The 22,168-nt window shown below is 47.6% G+C and overlaps 1 protein-coding gene across 1 annotated transcript in view; it reads right to left on the bottom strand.

Annotated features, from left to right (window-relative positions):
- Positions 1–784: 784 nt before the first annotated feature.
- Positions 785–22,168, bottom strand: part of LOC146355999 (uncharacterized) — a 72,010-nt gene continuing 50,626 nt past the window's right edge. The window contains 2 exon segments of the mRNA XM_084829993.1: positions 785–1,251; positions 5,622–5,632. Of these exon segments, the coding sequence (XP_084686119.1) occupies positions 785–1,251; positions 5,622–5,632 (478 nt within the window).

The raw sequence follows: 22,168 nt of genomic DNA, 5'->3' as shown, positions 1-22,168 counted from the left end.
AGCAGAAATAGACGTTTTTCTGGAATTCTCTTGCTTTCTCCATGATCCAGCGAATGTTGGTGATTTGATCTCTAGTTCCTCTGCTTCTTCGAAACCCAGCTTGTACTTCCGGTAGTTCTCGGTTCACATACTGCTGAAGCCTTTGATTTGAAGGTCAAATCAGTCGGACACCACTTAACGACTGAACAACAACTCTTCGCCTTTAGAAAGGGTGTGAAGATGCGTCTTTTCAATTTAGCCTTTCAAAATGGGTAGTTTTAATATTTTTACTTTTTTAATGTTCTTGTTTTCTGTTTAAAGTTTTATTGTTTTAAATTGTTGTACAGTGCCTTGATGGCTTTTTAGCAGTTAAGACAGTGCATAAATGTTAATAATAATAATAAATAATAATAATAAATGTAAGCCAGGATTTGCCAGCAATCCTAGCTTACCATTATGTGCAAATGCAGCTAAAGAACGGAAACAGAAGAGAAAGTATCACCAGCCAGGAGCAAGCCAGAGTTTGTTGTTGGCTTACAAATCCTGGCTTGTTTGGGAGCAACATATCAGAATCCAGGTGTTGAACATAATGCTATTTAAACCATTTCTGGTTTGTTCACCTGCTCCCACTACTGGGAAGAGCAAACAGACTGCATTCTCATTCATGGTAAGCCAGGATTCACTAGCAATCCTGGCTTACTCTGATGTGTGAATGCAGACAAAGAATGTAAACAGAAGAGGAAGTATCACCAGTACATATTTGGTTCTGAAAAAGATTTGGAATTTGGCTAATTCACAGCACTGCTTATGTATGCATCCTCTGATGTCTACTAAGGTGCGAGCAGTGCCGGAAACTCTTCCTGCAGGTACAGCATTCGTACAGTTTCTCGCCCGCATGTTGGAACACAATCAAGTTGGAACAATCACTGAAGCTTTTCCCGCAATCCGCGCAGGTGTACGGCTTTTCCCCGGTGTGCATCCGCTCGTGTCGGATGAGGTGTGCTCTGCAGCTGAAGCTCCTCTCGCACGCCAAGCGTTTGTAGGGCTTCTCGCCCATGTGGACCCTCTTGTGAACGATGAAGGTGGACTGGTTCCGGAAGGTTTTCATGCATTTGGGGCACTCGTACAGCTTCTCTCCCGTGTGAATCCGCTGATGCCGGATGAAGTGCGCTTGGCGGCTGAAGCTCTTCCCACAGTCTGAGCAATCATACAGCTTCGCTTCTGCAGGGGTTGCCTCATGCAGCAAAGCTCATGCTTCCATAGAAAAATATCCTCGCATTCGTCATCTTTCTCTTTGTCATCGTTGAGGATTATTTTTTGGACAATGTCCTCATCTCCCCGAGAATGAATTAGCCTGTCCTCTTCCTTCCACGGGTGAATACCCTGCCAGCTCTCAGGGGCTTCATCTCCACAGTTGGGACTGGGAGAGTCAATCCCTTCCGCACTTCCCGACAACATTCTAGGTTGCTCTGATTCCCCAAAATTTTCTGGTTGAGGTTTCTCCTTCCCACGCATCCTGCTTTGGTCATCTGCTGGAATACAACAAGAATCCAAGAGATAAATCCATTTGTTTGACACTGGTGGAAAGGAATCTCCAATCAGGTTGCATGCTTGGGGAGGACAAGTGAGGATCTGCAACAAAACGTTGCAGCATGGATTACTCCCATTCTGAGTTCCAGCCAGCCATGCCCTCTTACAAGATATTCCATTCCATTCTCCCATAAGTCAGTCAGTCAACATTCTGTGCACACTGCGCATGCTCAGTGCTTTTTGGGCTATTTCCCCTAACAGTAAGTCAGCATTCCACGGCCACTGAACATTCTGTACACACTGAGCATGTTCAGTGCTTTGGGGGCTGTTTTGTGGGGGGATTTCACCCTGTAGGGTTTTGGGGTCTTCTCCAACAGCTTCCTAGCTCCTGTTGCTGCCTATCAGAAACAGAACCTGAGCCAGCAACGTGAAGCTGTGGCAAAAAGGCCAACACACTCTTTCATTGCATTCCTGCCTCCTCTCTGTCTATGTTCTTAGTCTGCAAACTCATTGTGCAGAGGCTGCTTTGTCCCATCCCTAGCATGTTCCTGGCACTAAATATATGTTAATTATATTAACCACTGAAAACAAACAAGCAAAGGAAAGGTTAAAGACAGCCTCAAAATGTTTTCGGACAGGGAGGGATACAAGTCTTCAAGGAGCTTCAAGCATCTTCTGAGTGAAGGAGCCAAAATGAAGTTTGTCTCACTGAAAACAAAGCGCATCCCTTACGTGATGGGAATAAGGAATCCTTACCCACTAAGATGGCGTCTCTGTCTTGTTCCTGTTTGATCTCCCTATAGGGTGGCCTCTGCCAGCTGTCCAATGAAGCCTTCTCTGACTCGGACAAATAAACATCCTCCTCTTTTAATAATCCTGCAACCTAAAACAAACAAACAAACAAACAAAAAGAAGGGCCCAATCCTATGCATGTTTAGACAGAAAAACTCCTACAACTCCCAGCATTCCCTACCCAGCATGTCCTACAACTCCCAGCATTCCCCAGCCTAGCTGGCTGGGGAATGCTGGGACTTGTAGGTCTTTTTTCTGCCTAAGAGGCATCGGATTGCACCTTAAGGGTCCTATTCAGCAGTCAAGGACAACAGAGGGGGAGCAGAAAGGACTGGTTTAAGGGCCACAACTCAGTAGTAGAAATGGGGGAGGCATCCAAGGGACAAAGTTTTGTAACTTCAATTACCCTCATGTAGACTGGGGTAAATGCATATTCCAATTAGACGGAGAGGAAAAGCAGAGGTGGGAAACCTCTTTCACAGGGCCAGCCCAATAAATTCTGCTGCCTGAGGCGAAGGACAAGATGGCGCCCCCTCCCATTCCATGTACAAAAGCTGACTGAGCTGGCAGCTGAATCTTTCTACAGTGCTGGCAATAGGACAGTGACCTCCACTGCAAAGTGCAGCAGCAGGCTAGCTTAGGGCGGCACAGAATAGCCCATGTGGTACACAGCTCTCGCCTCCAACTCCTTGCTGCCACCTCCCAGCAACTGCCGCCTGAAGTGACCGCCTCACTTTGCCTAATAGTAGGCCCGGCCCTGTTCTTTCAGCCTGTGGGCCGAATTCTATTTCGGAGAAACTCTCGGGGGCTGCATTCCAGTTGTGGGTGGGGCTGAAAGCCAAGGGGGTGGGGCCAAAAATACAAAATTACACACAGACCCCCAGCATATTGTAGCTTAATGCTGTAACTAAGCCTTTGGAGAGGCATTTTAATCTTTTAGGATGGGGAAATACCTGCACAACAGCCAGGAAACCACCAAACACTGAGTGGTTGAGAGAAAGGGGTGGGGCCAGAGGAAGGAGGCGGGGCCATCTGTGGACCCCAGGGCGGCCAGATTTGGACGGTAGGAAAGCCGGATTTAGTCCGCGGGCCTGAAGTTCCCCACCCCCAAGGTAAAGGTTTGGATCAGATGGTTTTTATACTGGATTTGTGGTTTGCTTTTAATGTTGTATACACTGCCCTGGGATCCTATGGATGAAGAGTGGTTTTTAAATATAATAGATAAATAAATAAATATAAATGGCAGAAATACCAAATTTAGATCTGAGGGCCAGACATCAGAATCAAGGAATAGGACAGGGTTAGGCAACATGGTGTCCATAGGAACCAATGCACCCCTGAACATGTTACTTGGTGCCCAACAAGGTGCTTTCCCCTCCCACGTTTTTAAATAAATTCACACATTTTCTTATCGAGAGCTGGGATTGCTGCTGGTGCTGAAAACTGTGTGTTCAAAGGAGTTGTTCAGTGTGTTGCAGCTCAAACTCCACCTCTACCTTGAACTCAGTCTTTTGGGCAAGTGACTTGTCCTTTGCCATGCCTCCCATGGCAGCCATTCTGTGGTGATACCCAATACAGTTTCTGAAATTGCCAAATGTGCCCAGGGCCCAAAAAGGTTGCCAACCCTGAGGATATCCTGCTCTCAGACAAGTAAAATGTTCTCTCCATGGCCTGGCATATACGCTCAGCCCCTTGCAACCACCAACGTCAAATTCGCTCACCTGTGTACCTTGCCTCTCACCCTCTCGCTGCCTCAGCAGGAAATCCTAAGCCAGGACCACCATTTGGGCACAGGTCTGCGGCCCACCTTCCCTGACCCAGCTTCACATCTCCGGGGGCAGGACGGCCAGGAACTGCTCCAGGATCAGCAACTCCAGCATCTGCTCCTTGCTGTGCCTCTCTGGCTGGAGCCACTGACGACAAAGATCCCAGAGACGGCTACAAACATTTCTGGGCCCATCGGCTTCCTGGTAGCTGCACTGCCTGAAGCACCGGCACCATGTTTCCATGCTGCCTGTCTTCACCTCATCCAGGTTCTCTTCCTTCACTTTCTTCACACAACCTACCTCACTTTTCACCAACAGGTTGCTTGCTCTCAGTCTGGCTGAGGCCTGACAGGAGTTCAGTCATGCTGTCTCTGGCGCCGCCTGCTCCCTCCAAGTGGGGCAGAAAATCTTCGGTACCAGCACAGCCACGGCCCCAGCATTTGTGGGGCTCTCCATCCTGAGTTAGTGGACTCTGCTGCCATCAAGAACTCCATCCACTGGGCTTCCCAGCACTGCTGGAACCCCTCACCGGGCTCCTGTTTCACTTGCTGAGGTAAAGCTCTTTCCCAGAATTCCTGGAAGCCACCAGCCTGTTTGACACGGGGACTTTGTCCCGTTCCTTTCCCCAGTTCATAGCTCTCTGGGCCCAACTGGGCCCTCAGAACTGACTCATTTCCTTGCTCAGTGGCCATTTTCTCCCTCAGAGCAAAGGAGGCCCAAATCCGTGTTAACCCACTGGCGCCACAAAGGTAGTGGGTCTTTCTTCCTGGCACGGCATACAGTTAGGGTCGTCCAGCCAGACGAGATGGCACTAAGACAAAAAGAAGAAGTTGTCAATATTCCTCAGTAAAGACAAAAAGAAGAAGTTGTCAATATTCCTCAGTAGTTACCAGAGCTTCTTCCTGAAGGAAAAAAGAGATCACCGTCAGGGAACAAAGAGAACAAAGAGAAAAAGTGGAAATTGCTAGACTCTGGGGCCAGTTCACACATGCACATTTCCAGGACTATAGTCTGAAGGTATGTGATGCAGCCAGTCTGCTGAAGTTAAGCAGTCCTGAGTCCGCTTAGTATCTGGATGGGTGACCAATGCGTCTGTTGCTTGTGTTCCATCATGGAAGAAAGGTAGGGGGTTGGACCATGATCTGCCTTCCCTGAGAGGAAGGGACCTTCCGCAAGACATAAGGCTCTGCCTACACAGTGTCCCTCTGCCTGATTTTTGGTGATCCCCTCCTGTCCATACACCACAGCTCACTCCACTGGGCAAGGTCTCCTGCTCTCTGTGTAGCATTTCAAAGCAGTTGGAGGGGGCAGGGAAGTTCACTTCTGCAAGCGTAGTTGATCCAGCACAAATCTGGACCCAGTCCTCTGTAATAAAATGTACATAAGGCTTTTGTACACGTGTTAGAATCCAGTGGTTTAATGACAGGAGTTGTGTGCTTTTTAGCCCCTGTTGCTTGGTTGTATTTGTGATGGCGGACCTCATTTTGTTTTGCAGGAAATGGCCAGGAGCACATTTTGTAGCAGCCGCAAGGAAACGTTTGCGGGAGGTATTACGTGCGCATTTGCTCAGAGGTAAGACATGAAGCTTACGTCTGAGTAAACATGCATAGGATCAGGCTGCACATGAGATGCTAGGCACAAAACAGGTTGCAGCTTCCTCCAAGTGCTATCGGAACAAAGAAACAATGAGCTGGATTCAGACTGAAGCTGGATCAACGGTGCTGTCGGAAGTGGACTTCCCTGCACCCCCCTTGCCATGGCAGCCCCTCTAGCTCCTGAAAATGCTACTCAGAGAGTCAGGAGACCCTGCAGAATAGGGTGCACTGTGGTTTGTGTCTGGGGAGACGGATCCCCAAATATTGGGCTGGAGGAACCGTCCATGCATGGAGCCCTCCTTCTCATGGAAGGCAGATCCTGTATTCAACCCTTCATTGTATGATGATGACGACGATGATGAAAGCACTGAAAAAGCAATAGGTTTGTGGTATCATGAATAAAATACCTTTTAACAGTAGCATCAGAATAAAATACCTTTAACAGAACTGTTTTTAGAACAATCCATATTCTTAGCTGCAGATCTCTCCAGAGGCTTGCCCCACTCCACGCTCCACCTGGATCTCCCCGGCATTCTGACCCTTGCCCCTCCTGGCCCGCTGCTCCCAGCTGACCAAATCTCCTCTTCTACAAAAACAGCTCCTCCCGTTCTCCCTTGCTTTGCGACTCCCATGCCTAGAATCGCCTCCCAGAAATACCTCTGCTGTGTCTCCTCTCTCTCTCTCTCTCTCTCTCTCTCTCTCTCTCTTTCTCAGTGAAGGCCTATAGCTCAGCATTGGAGTACCTCCTTTGCATGCAGAAATGCCCAGGTTTACGCTCCAGCTTCTCCAGGAAGGCCTGAAAGCCTGGATTGCTGCTGCCAGTCAGGGTGTAGACCAGCCTTCCCCAACCTGGTGTCCTCCAAATGTGTTGGACTACAGCTCCCATTGTCCCCTGCCAGAATGGCCAATGGTGAAGAATGCTGGGAGTTGTCATCCAAAACATCTGGAGGGAAGGGTTCATTTTTGTGAACCGCCCAGAGAGCTTCGGCTATTGGGCGGTATAGAAATGAAATAAATACATACATACATACATACATACATACATACATACAATAAGTAGGCTGAGGAAGGCTGCCATTCACTCTTCACCTGCAGCTGGGAGAGGATCGGGGAAGTGGCAAGGCGTTAGCAACAGCAAAGGTGGTAGTTATTCCAGATTAATTAACCCTAGTGGTATAAAGTATCCAGGGAGTAGAACAGGGGTGTTGAAGCACTTTCAGCCCAAGGATCGCATTCTAGTGGTGGGCAGGGCTGGAGGCAAAATGGGGTGGGCCCAAAGGCAGAGGGGCAGGGCCAAAAATATCAAACCTTAACAGCAAATTATAGCTAAAAAGTGCACTCCTGTGCTGGCTGGGGCATGCTGGGAGTTGTAGGCCTTTTTTTCTGTCTAAATGTACATAGGAGTGTACCCTAAAGCAATTCCTGCCAGTAACTAAGTCTTAGGAGAGGCATTTCAATCTTTTATAATGGGGAAAAAAAACACACAAAACCCAGAAACTGTCAACTGGTTGGCGGCCAGGAGAAAGAGGTATAGCCATCTGGGAAGCCCCGGAGGGCCAGATTTGGCCCCCGGAGTTGAGATTCTACACCCTTGGGGTAGCGCATAAGAATCAGAGTTGGGGGAAAGCAAGGTTCAAATCACCACCAGGAGAGCCTCAACTGGAGTGAAAAGGTGGGATATTAAACTCTGAGATGAAGGAATGCATCAGTAATAATCTTAGCACAGGCACAAATCTCACTTGAGTCACCGACTCTAAGCCTGACTTACCACACGGAATTGTCATGAGGGTGAGCAGCCCCTGGAAAGACCCTTGGAATGAGGGTTGGTTTACTGACATAACAAATAAATGAAATGGGAATCCCCAGCCCCCAAATTCACAAAACGAAGCACTGAGCTTTTGGAAATATTTGCCAGGTGTAAGTAGAGGAATGCCACGTATAACATAAACAATCCGAGGCATAATATTCCCCTTAAGTGCATTAACCTCACCCCACAAACTCAACTTTAAGGATGCCCATCTATCTATACCTCTGTATAAGAGCCAGTGTAGTGTACTGGTTAGAGTTTCGGACTGGGACTCGTGAGATCCGGGTTCTAGTCCCCACTCGCCATGAAGCTCACTGGGTGACTTTGGGCCAGTCACTGACTCTCAGCCTAACCTGCCTCACAGGGTTGTTGTGTGTATAAAATGGAGAGGAGGTCTATGTAAGCCACCTTGGGTTCTTGCAAGAGGGAAAAAGGTGGGATATAAATGTAATAATAATAATCTTGTGAGATCTCATTAATCGATTTAGGGTGCGATCCTATCAGGATAGGCGGCTGCTTCTGAACTCGGAGGTGAGTGCCTATCCAATGCAGGGCAGGAGCAGCGCGGAGGAGATCTTACCCTCCGTGCTTCAGCCGCCCTGCAATCAGACAGCAGATTTCGGCTGTCTAGCCACGGAAAGTCAGAGCGGGGGGTGGGGCGGATGCCGGTTGACGCATAGGAAGCCTCGGAAAGGCATGTCTGACCCGCCCCCAGGAGCGCCCCGTTTTCGCTGCTCCGCGCTCCTCTTACAAGCATGGAGCACGGGGCCGATCCACGCTGCCTACAAGCCAGCACAGGAGGGGATGGAGGTCAGTTCCAAGGGAACTGACCTCAGAGCTCAGGCTCTGAGGTCGGTTCCTGGGAACAGACTCATCCTATGGACATCTAGCCACTGACTAGTGGCCATAGCATTGCGCCCTTATTTAAATTTAGTTTGATCATTTGAGATATATCCCTGGGGACAAGTATTCCCAAATAGGTAATAAATTCTGGGCACTGCTTGAGTTTCCTCAGGGAAGAAACTCAAGCGGAACACAAGTGCAGTAATTGATAGCTCATGATCGCCGATCTATTTAAAAATGGAATAAAGGTCATTTAGTGCAGGAGATGCCCTGGAGGTTCACGATGTCATCTAAAGGACCTGGAAACTTCCATAAGTAACCAATCTTAATAGCAGGATAAAAGCTCCTTGTGAAGAAGCCCCAGGTCTTCAGACATCTTTCCTGGCGGATTTTGCTCCTTCTTGTCATCTGCTGGAATAGGTGGAGAATTTAAAGCATTCATCATGGGCATTACCAGGGGGTGGGGGGAGTCCTCTGGACGATGTTCCTACAGAGAATGATTGAGAAAGAGTTTGTGTCTCCCTACACATCCCTTCTATTTGTCTGCTGAGAAGGTTTACAATCTAGTTCTCCCACTCATGCTCTTGCTTGAAACCAGGGCTGGCTCCAGGGTTGAGGGCAAAGTGCCCTCTGATGGTACTCTGACATCAATGGCGCCCCCTGGCAAACTTATTTCTGGGCAGTGGAGGGCAGCAGCACTCCAACAGGACCACACAGCTAGGTCTGGGAGTCACTGCCATTTGAATTTCCCACAATGCCCCAGAGTGCTGCTGCTACATCAGTGTTATAACTCTGGACCCCAGGGTTTCATAGGGTGTGGCGGAAACCTCTGACAAGGAAGAAGCCTTCATGACCCTTCTTCGTGCCAGAGGATATAGTTTTATCCCCATCCTCAAGCTCAGAGGACCCCAAATGTACAGCCATCTCTTCAGCTTTGTGGAAGCAATGATACAAAATCAGGCAAGGACACTTTAAGGACTAGAGCCAGCTCTTTCTAGAGGGCAGGGTCCAGTGGAGGCTGGTGGCTCCAAAGTCAGTGGGGCAGTGAACCCTTTGCACCTTGGATTAGCTCCTTCAGAGTTCTGACTGAAACACAGAGCAGATTCACTGCCCCACTGATATTGGAGCCACCAGCCTCCACTGGCAGGGCCTAAACCATAAGAAGCCTACCTTCGTAAGGCCTCAAATGGCTCCAGCTCCACAGCCTTATGCATGTAGTACTACAGGAAGCCAGATTCCGGCTGAACATCAGGAAAAACTCCTGACTGTTACAGCAATACGACAATGGAGCCAGTGACCCAGGGAGGTGGTGGGCTCTCCCACCCTGGAGGCATTCAAGATGAGGCTGGATAGCCATCTGTCGAGGATGCTCTGACTTGGATTCCTGCATTAAGCAGGGGGGTGGACTTGATGGCCTTGTAGGCCCCTTCCAACCCTACTCTTCTATGATTCTGATTCTATATAGGACACTCACCGAAACCAGGCTGCAGTCCTGGCCCTGCCCTTGATATCCCTGCCCTGGACTGGCTGTGCCCCCTCAACCTGCTATGCTGAGCACAGAGGTCTGATATCCACTTGTGATCTTGTGATATCACAGACATCCAGATCCTGTGGAGCCCCCAACGCTCAAGTAGCTGCTCACAAGTAGAATTCCTTATTCCAGCCTTCCCAGCCTGGCACCTTCCAGATGTTTTGGATGACAACTCCCATCGTTCCTGACCATCGGACCATTGGCTGATGCAAGTTGAAGTCCAAAACGTCTGGAAGGCACCAGTTCGGCGAAGGTTGCCCTGTTGGGACCTCCGCACTCCATGTGGGAGGTCAGGGGGCAGAGGTAGCCCAGGAGTGCAACAGTGGGGGCAGGGCCAGGACCGCGGCCCCACCCCTGGGCTAGTGAGTATTGCGTTGCCTAGGGCTCTTGCGGTGGCAACATCTCCCCATGTTGTCTAATGCATCAGCCAGTCCAGACTTACAGGGAGCTGTCCAAGGTGCTGAACCGGCTGCCCGACTTGTAAGTTCTGTGACTGTTCCTGACATGAGTGAACCTAGAATCATAGAACAGCAGGGTTGGAAGGGGCCTACAAGGCCATCGAGTCCAACCCCCTGCTCAATGTAGGAATCCAAGTCAGAGCATCCTTGACAGGTGGCTGTCCAGCCTCGTCTTGAATGTCTCCAGTGTGGGAGAGCCCAGCGCCTCCCTAGGTAATTGGTTCCATTGTCGTATTGCTCTAACAGTCAGGACGTTTTTCCTGATGTTCAGCCGGAATCTGGCTTCCTGTCACTTGAGCCCATTATTCTGTGTCCTGCACTCTGGGATGATCAAGAAGACATCCTGGCCTTCTTCTCTGTGACAACCTTTCAAGTACTTGAAGAGCGCTATCATATCTCCCCTCAGTCTTCTCTTCTCAAGGCTAAACATGCCCAGTTCTTTCAGTCTCTCTTCATACGGCTTTGTTTCCAGTCTCCTGATCATCTTTGTTGCCCTCCTCTGAACCCTCTCCAGTTTGTTTGCATCCTTCTTAAAGTGTGGTGCCCAGAACTGGACACAGTACTCCAGATGAGGCCTAACCAGTGCTGAGTAGAGGGGAACTAGTACTTCCCGGGATTTGGAAGCTATGCTTCTATTAATGCAGCCCAAAAGAGCATTGGCCTTTTTTGCAGCCACATCACATTGTTGGCTCATATTCAGCTTGTGATCGACAACAATTCCAAAATCCTTCTCACTTGTAGCCACGTATCCCCCATCTTGTAACTGTGCATTTGGTTTCTTTTTCTAGGTGCAGAACTTGGCATTTATCCCTATTAAATGTCATTCTGTTGTTTTCTGCCCAGCGCAGAAATTCAGGAAGGCTAAAGCTGAGAACGAGCTGTGGTTAGCGAGGGATGCTAAAAACAAAAAGGCTTTCTTCAGCTACTTGCATAGTAAAAGGCAGAGGAAAGAAATGGTTGTTCAGCTATTAAATAAGGATGGCAAAACGATAACAGATGACAAAGAAAAGGCAGAGGTGCTCAATTCCTACTTTGGCTCAGCAAGATATGCCAATTTTGTGCACCAAAGTTTGCTTTGAATTAGATCGCAGAATTCATTCTGCTGATTTTCCTCAAAAAGTTTAAGCATCATTTCCCTCAATTCATATACACGACAAAGCACTTGACCTCTTGAGAGCCAACGAACTTCTGTGTGTAGTAGCTTTTTAAATCTTGCCCCCATGTCTTCACAAATATGAGCAAATAATCTTGATTGAAGAGGTCTACTTTTAGTGTAATTGACCATTTGAACCACTTTGTCCAAAACTTTTCTTAATTCATTTCCAATTGTTTGCGCGACTAGTGCTTCGCGATGTGAAAAGCAATGAGTAATTATAATATTTTCATTCTCTTTCTTTGCTAAAGCTATAAAACCTTTTGTTGAACCAACCATTGAGGGTGCGCCATCTGTGCATATTCCTACACAATTTAACCATTGCAAATTATTTTCCTTCATGAAGTAATCAAAAGTTTTAAATATATCTTCACCTCTAGTTCTCATTGGAAGTTCTAGACAACACAAGAATTGCTCAATAATTCTGTCAGTATGAATGAAGCGTATAAAAACCAATAATTGTGCTAACCCACTGACATCTGTTGCTTCATCTAATTGCAATGTAAAGCTCATATTATCGTCTTGAAAAGTATCCTTCATTTGCTGCTTAATGTCATCAGACATGTCTTGAATACGTCTTCCAATTGTGTTATCTGCCAAAGGGATTTTATTAACTTCTATCTCAAATTCGGGCCCAAACATTGTTTGAACAATAGCACAGCAAGGTTCCTTTATGGTGGTGTTGGCAATAGCGTGTGGGTCCTTGTTTTTGGCAATTATTTGAGCAACCAAGTAACTTGCCTTTTGAGCTTTCTCTGATGTCTTCATTCTCTTTGTGAATGATGCAGACTGCTTCTTTATAGATTTTGAAAGCTCAATAAAGTATCCTACTAGTTTTTCTGACAAATGACAGTGTTTTGAGGTAAAATGACACTTCAATTTATTTGGTACCATACTTTCATGTTTTTAGTGCTTATCTTTCTCTGTTTTTTCTTATGAAAATAACAGCACCTGCGCTCCACTCCCACAGCGATAAAGTGAGATAAAGATAGGAATCAGGACCAGGAGAAAATGTGAAAAATAAACAAAATTAACTAAAGTATTTACAATACATATTAGGACACATTGGTCTAGGTAGGAGCTGCAAAAACACATGAAGTAGAGAAGCAAAAGCCCAACAAAAATGCTGTAAATATATATGTCTCACTACAAGGCTATACTGCTGTAAATATTTGCAATGCCTATGTCCAGAGTCCAGTTCCAGCACTCTCCGGTGGTACACTGCCAGTGGGTGGTTAATCCACAATTACAGCAGAGTAAAAATAAAAATAAATGGCAGAAATCAACTGAGCTCCGTTCCGACTGGCCAAGATGGCAGAAAGCTCGCTCGGTGCAGTCCCAGGTGGCGTTTCCACCTATGTGGTACTTTGGCCAGAAGTCCACGAAGGGCACGCCTGAAAACCACGCAGGGCTGGTGGCCGCTGCCAGTTCTCCGCGCCGGTGTTGGCCAAGCTCTGCTCCCAGGGCAGTGCCTCCCTTCCCCTCTCTTCACCCCGCACCTCTACCTTTCTGGGGAGTGCAGCCTCGAAGCTCCTCGCCTGCGCGGCGCAGCCCTCCCTGCTCTGGGGGCGTCCAGCAGGCCGTTGTTCTCCCCCGCTGCCCTGCAGCCACACCGAGGAAGTGGGGAAGCCTCTCGCCCGAGCTGCTTGCAAATTGCTCGACTAATTGCTCTGCTAACTTGGAATTCTCCACACTCCTCGTGCAGCCAGCGTTTCCACACTCCTCGTGCAGCCAGCGTTACCACACTCCTCGCCATACCGCTCCAACACCGCCAATCACGTGCGTCTTGCATCAAGACGCCACGTGATCCTAAAGCAGCTAATGTTAAAGCACCTAAGCCTTAGCAGCTAAGCTGCTTTAACATTAGCTGCTTTAGGAAGTTCCGGGGGAGGGACCAAGCGAAGCAAATGTGAGTAAGGGAACTCCGCGGTGCCCTTCCGCACAATTTTCGCGTGACACACCTACACACCGCCGGCGACACACAGTTTGGAAAGCTCTGCTCTAGTTCCTTCCTCTACTTTCTGTAGGAGGCAGTTATCTGCCACACAAGTCAGGAATTTCCTGGAGGGGCCATGTTTTGCAGAATTTGTCTCCCAACAAATATCGGGGAAATTGAAGTCCCCCATTACTACTACATCGTGCTTCCTTGAAACATTGGCTATTTGCTTTTCAAAAGTTTCATCCTCGTCTTCTCCTTGATTGGGTGGCCGGTAGTAGACGCCGACCACCAGGTTCCTTTTATTCTTTGCTCCAGGTATTTTGATCCAGATGCTCTCGATGGGGCTACCAAGCTCATCCTCCTGTATTTCTGTGCAGAGATATGTATTTTTCACATACAGTGCAACCCCACCTCCCTTTCTTTTCCTCCTGTTCTTTTTGAACAAGTTATATCCTTCAATTGCTGTATTCCAGTCATGAGAGTCATCCCACCAAGTCTCAGTTATACCTATCAGGTCATAATTTCCCTCCTGTATTAAGAGTTCAAATTTGTTCTGTTTGTTTCCCATACTCTGGGCATTAGTATAGAGACATCGAAGACCATGTGCTTCATAGTCTGGCTTTCTTCCTACATGTGTCTGAAGACTATTATTGGGCGCTATCAGAGCTGTTCTCTCCATTGCAGTGCATGCGCCTACGTCCATTGTTACCCCCAACTTTACATCTCCCTTTCCCGTAGGATTCAGTTTAAAGCCCTCCTGATGAAGTTCTTCATGCTGTGGCCAAACACATTCTTCCTATCCTTTGTGAGGTGCAACCCGTCCCTTGCCAACTGCCCATCTTCCAGGAAGTATAGCCCGTGGTCCCAGAATCCAAATCTGTCTCATCGGCACCACCTTCGTAGCCAGTCATTCACCCGGAGTATTTTTTGTTCCCTTTCTATCCCTCTTCTAACTACTGGAAGGATGGATGAGAAAACTATCTGGGCCCCCAAGTTCTTGAGTTTCCTTCCCAAAGCTTCAAAGTCTGATGTGATTTCTTCGTAGCTCCGCTTGGCAGTATCATTTGTTCCCACATGGATGAGAAGAAAGGGATACCTGTCAGTGGGCTTTATGAGTGCAGGCAACCTTTCAGTCATGTCTCTAATCCGTCCTCCCGGGAGACAACATACCTGGCGAGTCCACAGGTCTTCGCGACATACTTGGGTCTCGATCCCATGCAGCAAAGAGTCTCCCACTACTACCACTCTTCTCTTCTTGTTGTTGTAGGCCTGGGTTTAATTGCCTCTGTTTGACTGACCTTCAGCCTCTTGCTCACTCTCATGTAGGTTCCCCTGTGATTCTTCCTCTGCAGGCTGTCCTCCAGTCTCATCCGCAAGTACCTGGAATCAGTTCCACAGCTCCACTGCTTCCACTGGTGCAGGGTGGCATCTAGTTCTTCTCCTAACTGTCACCCTTTTCCAAGGAGTATCCTCTACTCCATTTTTCTTCACCTCAACATTTCCCACTGCCTCATCTTTCTGTTGCTCTTCAAGCTTCTGGTCTTCCCTTTGCTGCTGTAGTTCCCCCATTCTGTCCAAGAACGCTTCGTGTTCTCTTATTCCCCGGAGGGTTGACGGTCGCCGCTCCAGTCCACTTACTTTTTCTTCCAGCAGCGTGATCAACTTGCACTTGTTGCAGATGTAGGCCATGTTGTTCTCAGGCAAGAAAACAAACACTGCACACAACTTGCAGGTCACCACCACTGGAGAGTCTTGTCCTTCCATAGCCTCTTTTCCATTTTTGTGTCTAGCTTTGTGATTGTTCTAGACTAGCTTGTGCCTGCTCCCCCACTCAGTAGAGGTTAAAAGCAGAGTCCCACTGGTGTGGAAGTGTGTGTTACAAGCCAAATAAATGAAAAAAAAGTTAGTTAAAAAAGAAAAAAACATGTTAGGGGCCTCCCCCTTGACCTCCCCTGCCAAACTCCCTTGGCCAACTCCTGTTTGCTCTCCCTGTCCGTTCGCTCTCTGGGAGCTTGCCTGCTTCTGTAGTCCCTGGACCAGCTGGAGCAGCTTGGTCTGCTCTGCTCTGCTCTGCTCTGCTCTGCTCTGCTCAACTGGGAGACGGGAAACAGACTGAAACTTCCCGCCCACTCAGCTGCTGGGAGTACTCAGGCCACACACCCCCAATTCAGTTGGAGCTCTCAGAAGCACCTGGTGAGCTCACAGCCACTCAGAAGGATAAAGGGCAGCCCCCTGGGCTTCCTGCAGCCCACTTACCTCTTAGCCTCTGTTTCCTTTGTCTCCTTTTTCTCTTCTACCACTGCAACTCCCCTGGCCAACTCCTGTTTGCTCCCCCTGTTCGTTCCCCCTGTTAATTCGCTCTCTGGGAGCTTGCTTGCTTCTGTAGTCCCTGGACCAGCTGGAGCAGCTTGCTCTGCTCTGCTCTGCTCAGCTGGGAGGTGGGAAACAGGACTGCGACTATACCTGACATGATGCCACCTGACGAACTTCCCCTAAAGAAAGTCCCCAAACTTCTCAAGACAGGATAATTGAGGCCATTGCAGGAAACTAAAATGGCGGCAGCTTCCAAAACAAGCCACCTGGGAGTTCATGAGTGCACAAGATAAACAAATTATTTAAAGGGGAGCTCAGAGCAGGTCCCAGCAGTGGGCTTTGCCTGAGCTTTGGGGCTCTAGTAGCTGTCCACAGATGCCACATGCTGAAACCAGGCCTGCTTGAAATTTAGCAGTTGTCATGCCCTCACTAGGGGAAACCTCCTCAGAGGAATAACTGGAGCTCCCAGAAACCGAGGGCACTCCAGATCAGTCGCTGGCACTAAACAAGGAGGAGCCTGGGGAGGTGGCCACAGGCCCTCCTGTGTCAGCGGGAGAAGGGACTCCGACTCTGGAGCACAGACTGAGCACCCCCTGGCCCCCAGGAGCATTGTCACCTCAAGCAATGACAGGCCATCAGGGCTCCTGTGAGAAGGCGCGCTTGCTTGCAAAGGAGGACTCCTCTGGAGAAAGAGACTCCTCAGGAGTAGGGCTCTGGCCAGAGAGCACTAATGAGCAGCAGCTGATCTTGGCTGGGGCTCAGGAGCCTTTGTGATTAAAAGCCTCCAGTGAAATGAGGTCTTACCAGCTCCTCTGGCCTTGCCTTGTGACTTATGCAAACCCCGGATGCCTGCTTGACTTTGCCACTGGATTCTGTATGTGTCTGACTGCCTGACTGTTGCCTGTGAGTTTGACCACTCCTGCTTAGCCTGACTCTGCGTACCTGACTGATTGCCTGGGCTTTGACCTTTTGTCTCTTATCTTGACCACTTCTGCCTTTGCCTGAACTCCCTCCAACTGAAACCTGTCTGCTGGAACTTTGGCCTGCTTTATTTCATTCATTTATTTCATTTCTATACCGCCCAATATCTGAAGCTCTCTGGGTGGCTCACAAAAATTAAAACCAAACAGCACACAATAAAACATATAGAATGTTAAAACCACAGTATAACAGTACAACAAGAATAAAACCTAGCAGCAGTGCAGGGATTTAAAATACAGATTTAAAACAGCAAAGCTAAAAGTCTAGAAAGCTAAAATGCTAAAATGCCTGGGAAAATAAAAAGGTCTTCACCTGGTGCCGGAAAGAATACAGTGTAGGTGCCAGGCGAACCTCACTAGGGAGCTCATTCCACAGCCAAAAAAGCCCTCCTTCTTTATTACTTTGCCTTGTGGTCAGCCCTTTCACTGAGACTGTTACAGCTGATGCAAGACAGCAGCCAAACCAGGATGTGTTCCTGCAGCACTCTCCCCAAAAGAGTTGACAGCAAAGTTAGCACTGTGCTGAACCACACTGAGTTCTTATATATTTTGCGTGCAAGAATGAAAGAGGCCTCACTCATACCTTGCAGGGATATTTTTTGATTATCATAATACATGAATGAGAATTCTCGCACAATTGGAAACCCTGGTGAAGGGGTTTAAGCTGACACTGGTCCATACAAAGTCCCAAGCACCCTTTGAAACAGGGGTGCAGAAACTCAAGCCCAAGGGACAAATCTGGCCCACCTGTGGTCTCAATCTGGCTCTTTGGGATTCCCCACACAGCCACACCTCCATTACCCTAATCACCAATGAACTGGTGGCTTCCTGGCTTTCCTGCAGTTTTTCCCCCCATTCTGAAAGGTTGAAATTCCCTCCTAAGGCTTAGTTGGTGGCAATAAGAGGTTTAAGCTAAAATATGCTGGAGTGTTTTTGTATTTTGCCCCCATGCTTGGGCCCCACTGGAATGCAGCCCCTGAGAGCTTCTCTGAAATGTGACTCAGTCCTCGGGCTGAAAGAGGTCCAGCACTCCTGTGTCAGGATTCCCCTTATGACCTGGACCCCCTGAGCAACTCCTTAAGGATGTCTTGCCTCCTTAAGAGTCCCACCTTCCTTCTTTTAAACTTCCCCTTCCCAGTAATGTTGGGTTTAGGCTGTAGACCTGGGGTGACTGACACTCTAGACACAGGGTTTAACCACAACGGTTTACTGATAAATTAAAGCAAGCAAATCACAACTAAAGGTATTTACACAATAGAGCTTAGTGATACAAAAGGCATTAAAAGAAAATAAAAGTTGCAAAACGCAAGTTCTTTTATCTTAGCTGTCCTTAGACTTTTCCAGGCTGCTTCTTCATGCTCGCTCGTCAAACTCTGCTCTCACTTCAGGCCACGGTTGTCTCTCCACTCTTACCCTCTCGCTCTCTTTATATACCCTCCTCCCTCAAAACCAAAAGTATTGCTTCAGACCTGAAAAAATGAAACCAAGTGGAGAAATGGAACTACTCCTCTCAGGGTTACTCCCTCCCAACAGAAAACTCCAGGCCTCTAAGCCTGACCTTTTTCCCCACTGCCTCTGTAAGCCTCAAACCTTCACACCCTGTTTTAAAGCATGCAAGGAATCACTGATTCTTACTCACTGATTCTTTTTGTCATGCTCTTGTCTGATCTCTCTGGAGGACCACTTTTACCAGATACCAGAGTCTCCCTGGGGCCAGGGATAGTCGCCGTCAGCACTCCTAGAAGCTGAAAGAGCAGCAGTCTGAATGATGTGGGACTTTGCTTCCCTGTCTTGAGGCAAACATCAAGGTCCATCTCCCCCCATGTCCTTGTGGTAGGGGCTGGTTTATGAAAGACCCATGATGCCAGATTCCACCTTTGCCATGACCTTGAAGCTGATGAGGCCTCCTTTTCAGAGGAGTAGAACTTTACTGGGTCTCAGCTTGGACTAGGACTCCCCTGGCAATATCCTGCCCTCTAACAGGGCCCTTGTACAATTATGTCTTTATTAATGATTATTTTAGTTAAAATATTTATACTGTACCCTTCATGATCAAATCACAGACGTTCCAAAAAAGTGGGATACCTTTGATCGATTATTGGAATACACTTAGGACAGGTGATCTAGCAATGTTAGATATACTATACGTGGGTTAAATGAAAATATTGTAACTGGTTTGAATGATTGTACTGGGAAACTAGATAGATAGGTAGACAGATGATAGATAGAATCACAGGATGATGTACAAAATGCATCAGAACAACTAAAAGAAAATACAAAAGTAAAAACAAAACAATCTACACATTTATTAAAAGCAGCAAATGCCTGGGTATGCAGATAGGTTTTCAAAAGGCACCACCTCTGGCGCTGACCCCACCAACCCCCAGCTTCAGCCCCACTCACTGCCACCATGCAGCCTTGCTTTCCACCATCATGCGCATCTTTGACAGAAAAATGCCCCATCCTTGTTGAATGGGGAACGGGTAGGGAATCTCTTTTGGTCCAAGTGCTGACTTCAGTTTTGGAGAGGCTCTCAAGGGCTGCATTCCAGTGGCTGGGGGGCGGGGGGGAGCAAAAGTTCCAAAAATACCCGCATATTTCAGCTTCAACCTCTTCCTGCCTGTAAAGAAGCCTTAGGAGAGGCAATTTTACCTTTCAGAACAGGGAAAAAGCTGCGCAAAAGCCAGGAAACCCCCAAACAATCATTGGCTGGGGGAAATGGTGCAGGGCCTGGAAAGGGGGCGTTGCCATCTAGGGAACTCTGGAGAGCTGGAATAGGACCCCAGGGTCTGGATTTGGCCTGAGGTTGCCCACCCCTGGCTAGGAAGAGAGTGCTGGGTATTGCCATCTCCTGAAGGTCTGGCTACTCAGGCTGAGATCCACCCACTACAGGCCAAAGTACACGCTCCTTTACAAACCTAGCAAGCATAGAATAATTGCATGGGTCCCAAAGCTTTCCCCGCCCCCAAAGCTTTCCCCACCCCACCCTCATGCTGCACTCCTGATCTAGACTGGGGTGGGGGTGAGCTGCAGTTGATATTGTCAGATAGTGAGCCCTGGGCTTACTCTAGAGTAAAGAAAAAGACAGCTGCTTGCTGCATCCTTAAAGTAACACAGGCTTTGGGTCCAACAGGAATTATCTCCCCGACGGAGCCCCCCTGGCACCAACACTGCTATCTTTTCGGTGCCAGGTCAAGACTTTTATCTTTTCCAAGGCATTTGGCAGCATGTGATGAGTTTTAAGTGATCCTAGATTCATTTTATGATTTGGCTGATTGTTCAAATTTGTTTTTAGATATGTGTTGTCTCTGTGTATACCGTCTGTTGTATTTTTTATGTTTTTAAATTTTGCATATTTTAATTTTTTAAATCTCTGTAAACCGCCCAGAGAGCTTCAGCTATGAGGCAGTATAGAAATGTAAATAATAATAATAATTGTAATAATATTAGAACTATCCATGGAGGCAAGTGAAGAAACACAGCTGCTCCTTCTGCCAGGGAATAATTAAACATGTTCCAGAATTCTTTAAGTGTGTATGCAGCGCCAGTCAATTTCTGAGCAAATTGTTCCCCTCCAGCCTTTTTAAAATCCTAGTTCCTGGTAAAGTCGGTTAGGGTTACAGTTGGGCAGCCTAGCCCTGTGCGCTTTTCTCCAGAATAGCAAAGCTCAAGTTATCTGAAATTCTCCAAATTCCATCTCAGAGCTTGAGCTGGCTGGGCATGTATATGGTTTCAGATGCTCATTTTATTATTTTTACTTCGATATATATATTATCCTTTCCTACAACAAAGTGGCGCTTGTTGTTGTTGTTCAGTCGTTCAGTCGTGTCCGACTCTTCGTGACCCCATGGACCATATCACGCCAGGCCTTCCTGTCCTGCACTCTCTCCCGGAGCGTGCTCAAGTTCATATTCATGCTATCTAGCCATCTCATCCTCTGCCGTCCCCTTCTCCTTTTGCCTTCAGTCTTTCCCAACATCAGGGTCTTTTCCAGAGTTTTCTCTTCGCATTAGGTGGCCAAAATATTTGAGCTTCAGCTTCAGTATCTGTCCTTCCAATGAGCAGTCAGGGTTGATTTCCTTGAGGATGGACTGATTTGACCTCCTTGCAGTCCAGGGGACTCGTAAGAGTCTTGTCCAGCACCACAGTTCGAAAGCATCAATACTTCGGCGCTCAGCCTTCCTTATAGTCCAGCTCTCACAGCCATATATTACTACTGGGAAAACCATTGCTTTGATTAGACGGACCTTTGTCGGCAAGGTGACGTCTCTGCTTCTTACCATGCTGTCTAGGTTTGCCATAGCTTTCCTCCCAAGGAGCAAGCATCTTTTAATTTCATGGCTACAGTCGCTGTCTGCGGTGATCTTACAGCCCAAGAAAATAAAATCTGTCACAGCTTCCATTTCTTCCCCTTCTATATGCCAGGAAGTGATGGGGCCAGATGCCATGATCTTCGTTTTTTTAATGTTGAGTTTCAAACCAGTTTTTGCACTCTCCTCTTTCACCCTCAACAAGAGGCTCTTTAGATCCTCTTCGCTTTCTGCCATTAGGGTGGTATCGTCTGCATATCGGAGGTTGTTGATAATTCTCCCGGCAATCTTAATTCCGACCTGTGATTCATCCAACCCAGCGTTTCTCATGATGTACCCTCCTACCTAAATGTGTTTCATATATCAGGGCTGCAGAAGGAAACTCCTTTTTATCTATGTTGTCACAGTGGTGCGTTGATTTATGTGAATTTTATATGAGACACTGCACAGGCTCAGAATTTATCGGCATTTGTTATAAGGGTTAGTAAACTGATCCCCCACCCTGACCCTATCAGGAACACAGAAGCAGTTGTACGGTATGGAATGGTGGTGGGGTGTGTATGGAAAAGAGAAAGTGTGCTCTCTAAAGCACACACACATTCTAATAAGACCATTAAACCCAGGGTCTAAAATTACCTGCTTGAATCCCTGGATGTTGTTGGACTACAATTCCCATCACTCCAGCCATTGACCATACCAGCTGGGGATGGTGGATGTTGTAGTCCAACAGCATCTGAGGGGCTGCGCTTGGGAAAGGCTGCAAATCCAGTGTTCATAGTGGGGCTAATGATAGGGGATCAGCAATAGGGCCCAATGACAAGGGCTTTTCTACATGAGGCATTTATCATGCACTCATCAGTCCCTAATCATGGTTGTTTACAGTTTTTTTAGATGATGTTGTGACCCTCCAGTTACGCTTCTGTGCCTAAAGACCACTTTCGCCGAGTTTTTTTAGCGCAGGGAAAATGTGGTATTCAATTGCAAAAGCAAAAGAAACCGCTTTTTTCACGTGTATATTTGCACTCTTCCACAGTGTAACCTAGAGGTTATGTAGCGGAAAAGCAGGAAAGGAAACACTCTTCGTGTAGTGCTGAGATCTTAGTTCTATGATGAAACCAAAAGTAGATACAACACATTAACAGCTGATTAAAACAGTCTCATGTAGAAAAGCT

The sequence above is a fragment of the Heloderma suspectum genome, chromosome 2 (genome assembly GCF_057233095.1).
Source record: "Heloderma suspectum isolate Gila_16-S chromosome 2, 16-S_ref, whole genome shotgun sequence".
NCBI classification, from domain to species: domain Eukaryota; kingdom Metazoa; phylum Chordata; class Lepidosauria; order Squamata; family Helodermatidae; genus Heloderma; species Heloderma suspectum.
The sequence above is the reverse complement of the archived record's forward strand: the minus strand, read 5'-3'. Positions and strand labels throughout refer to the sequence as shown.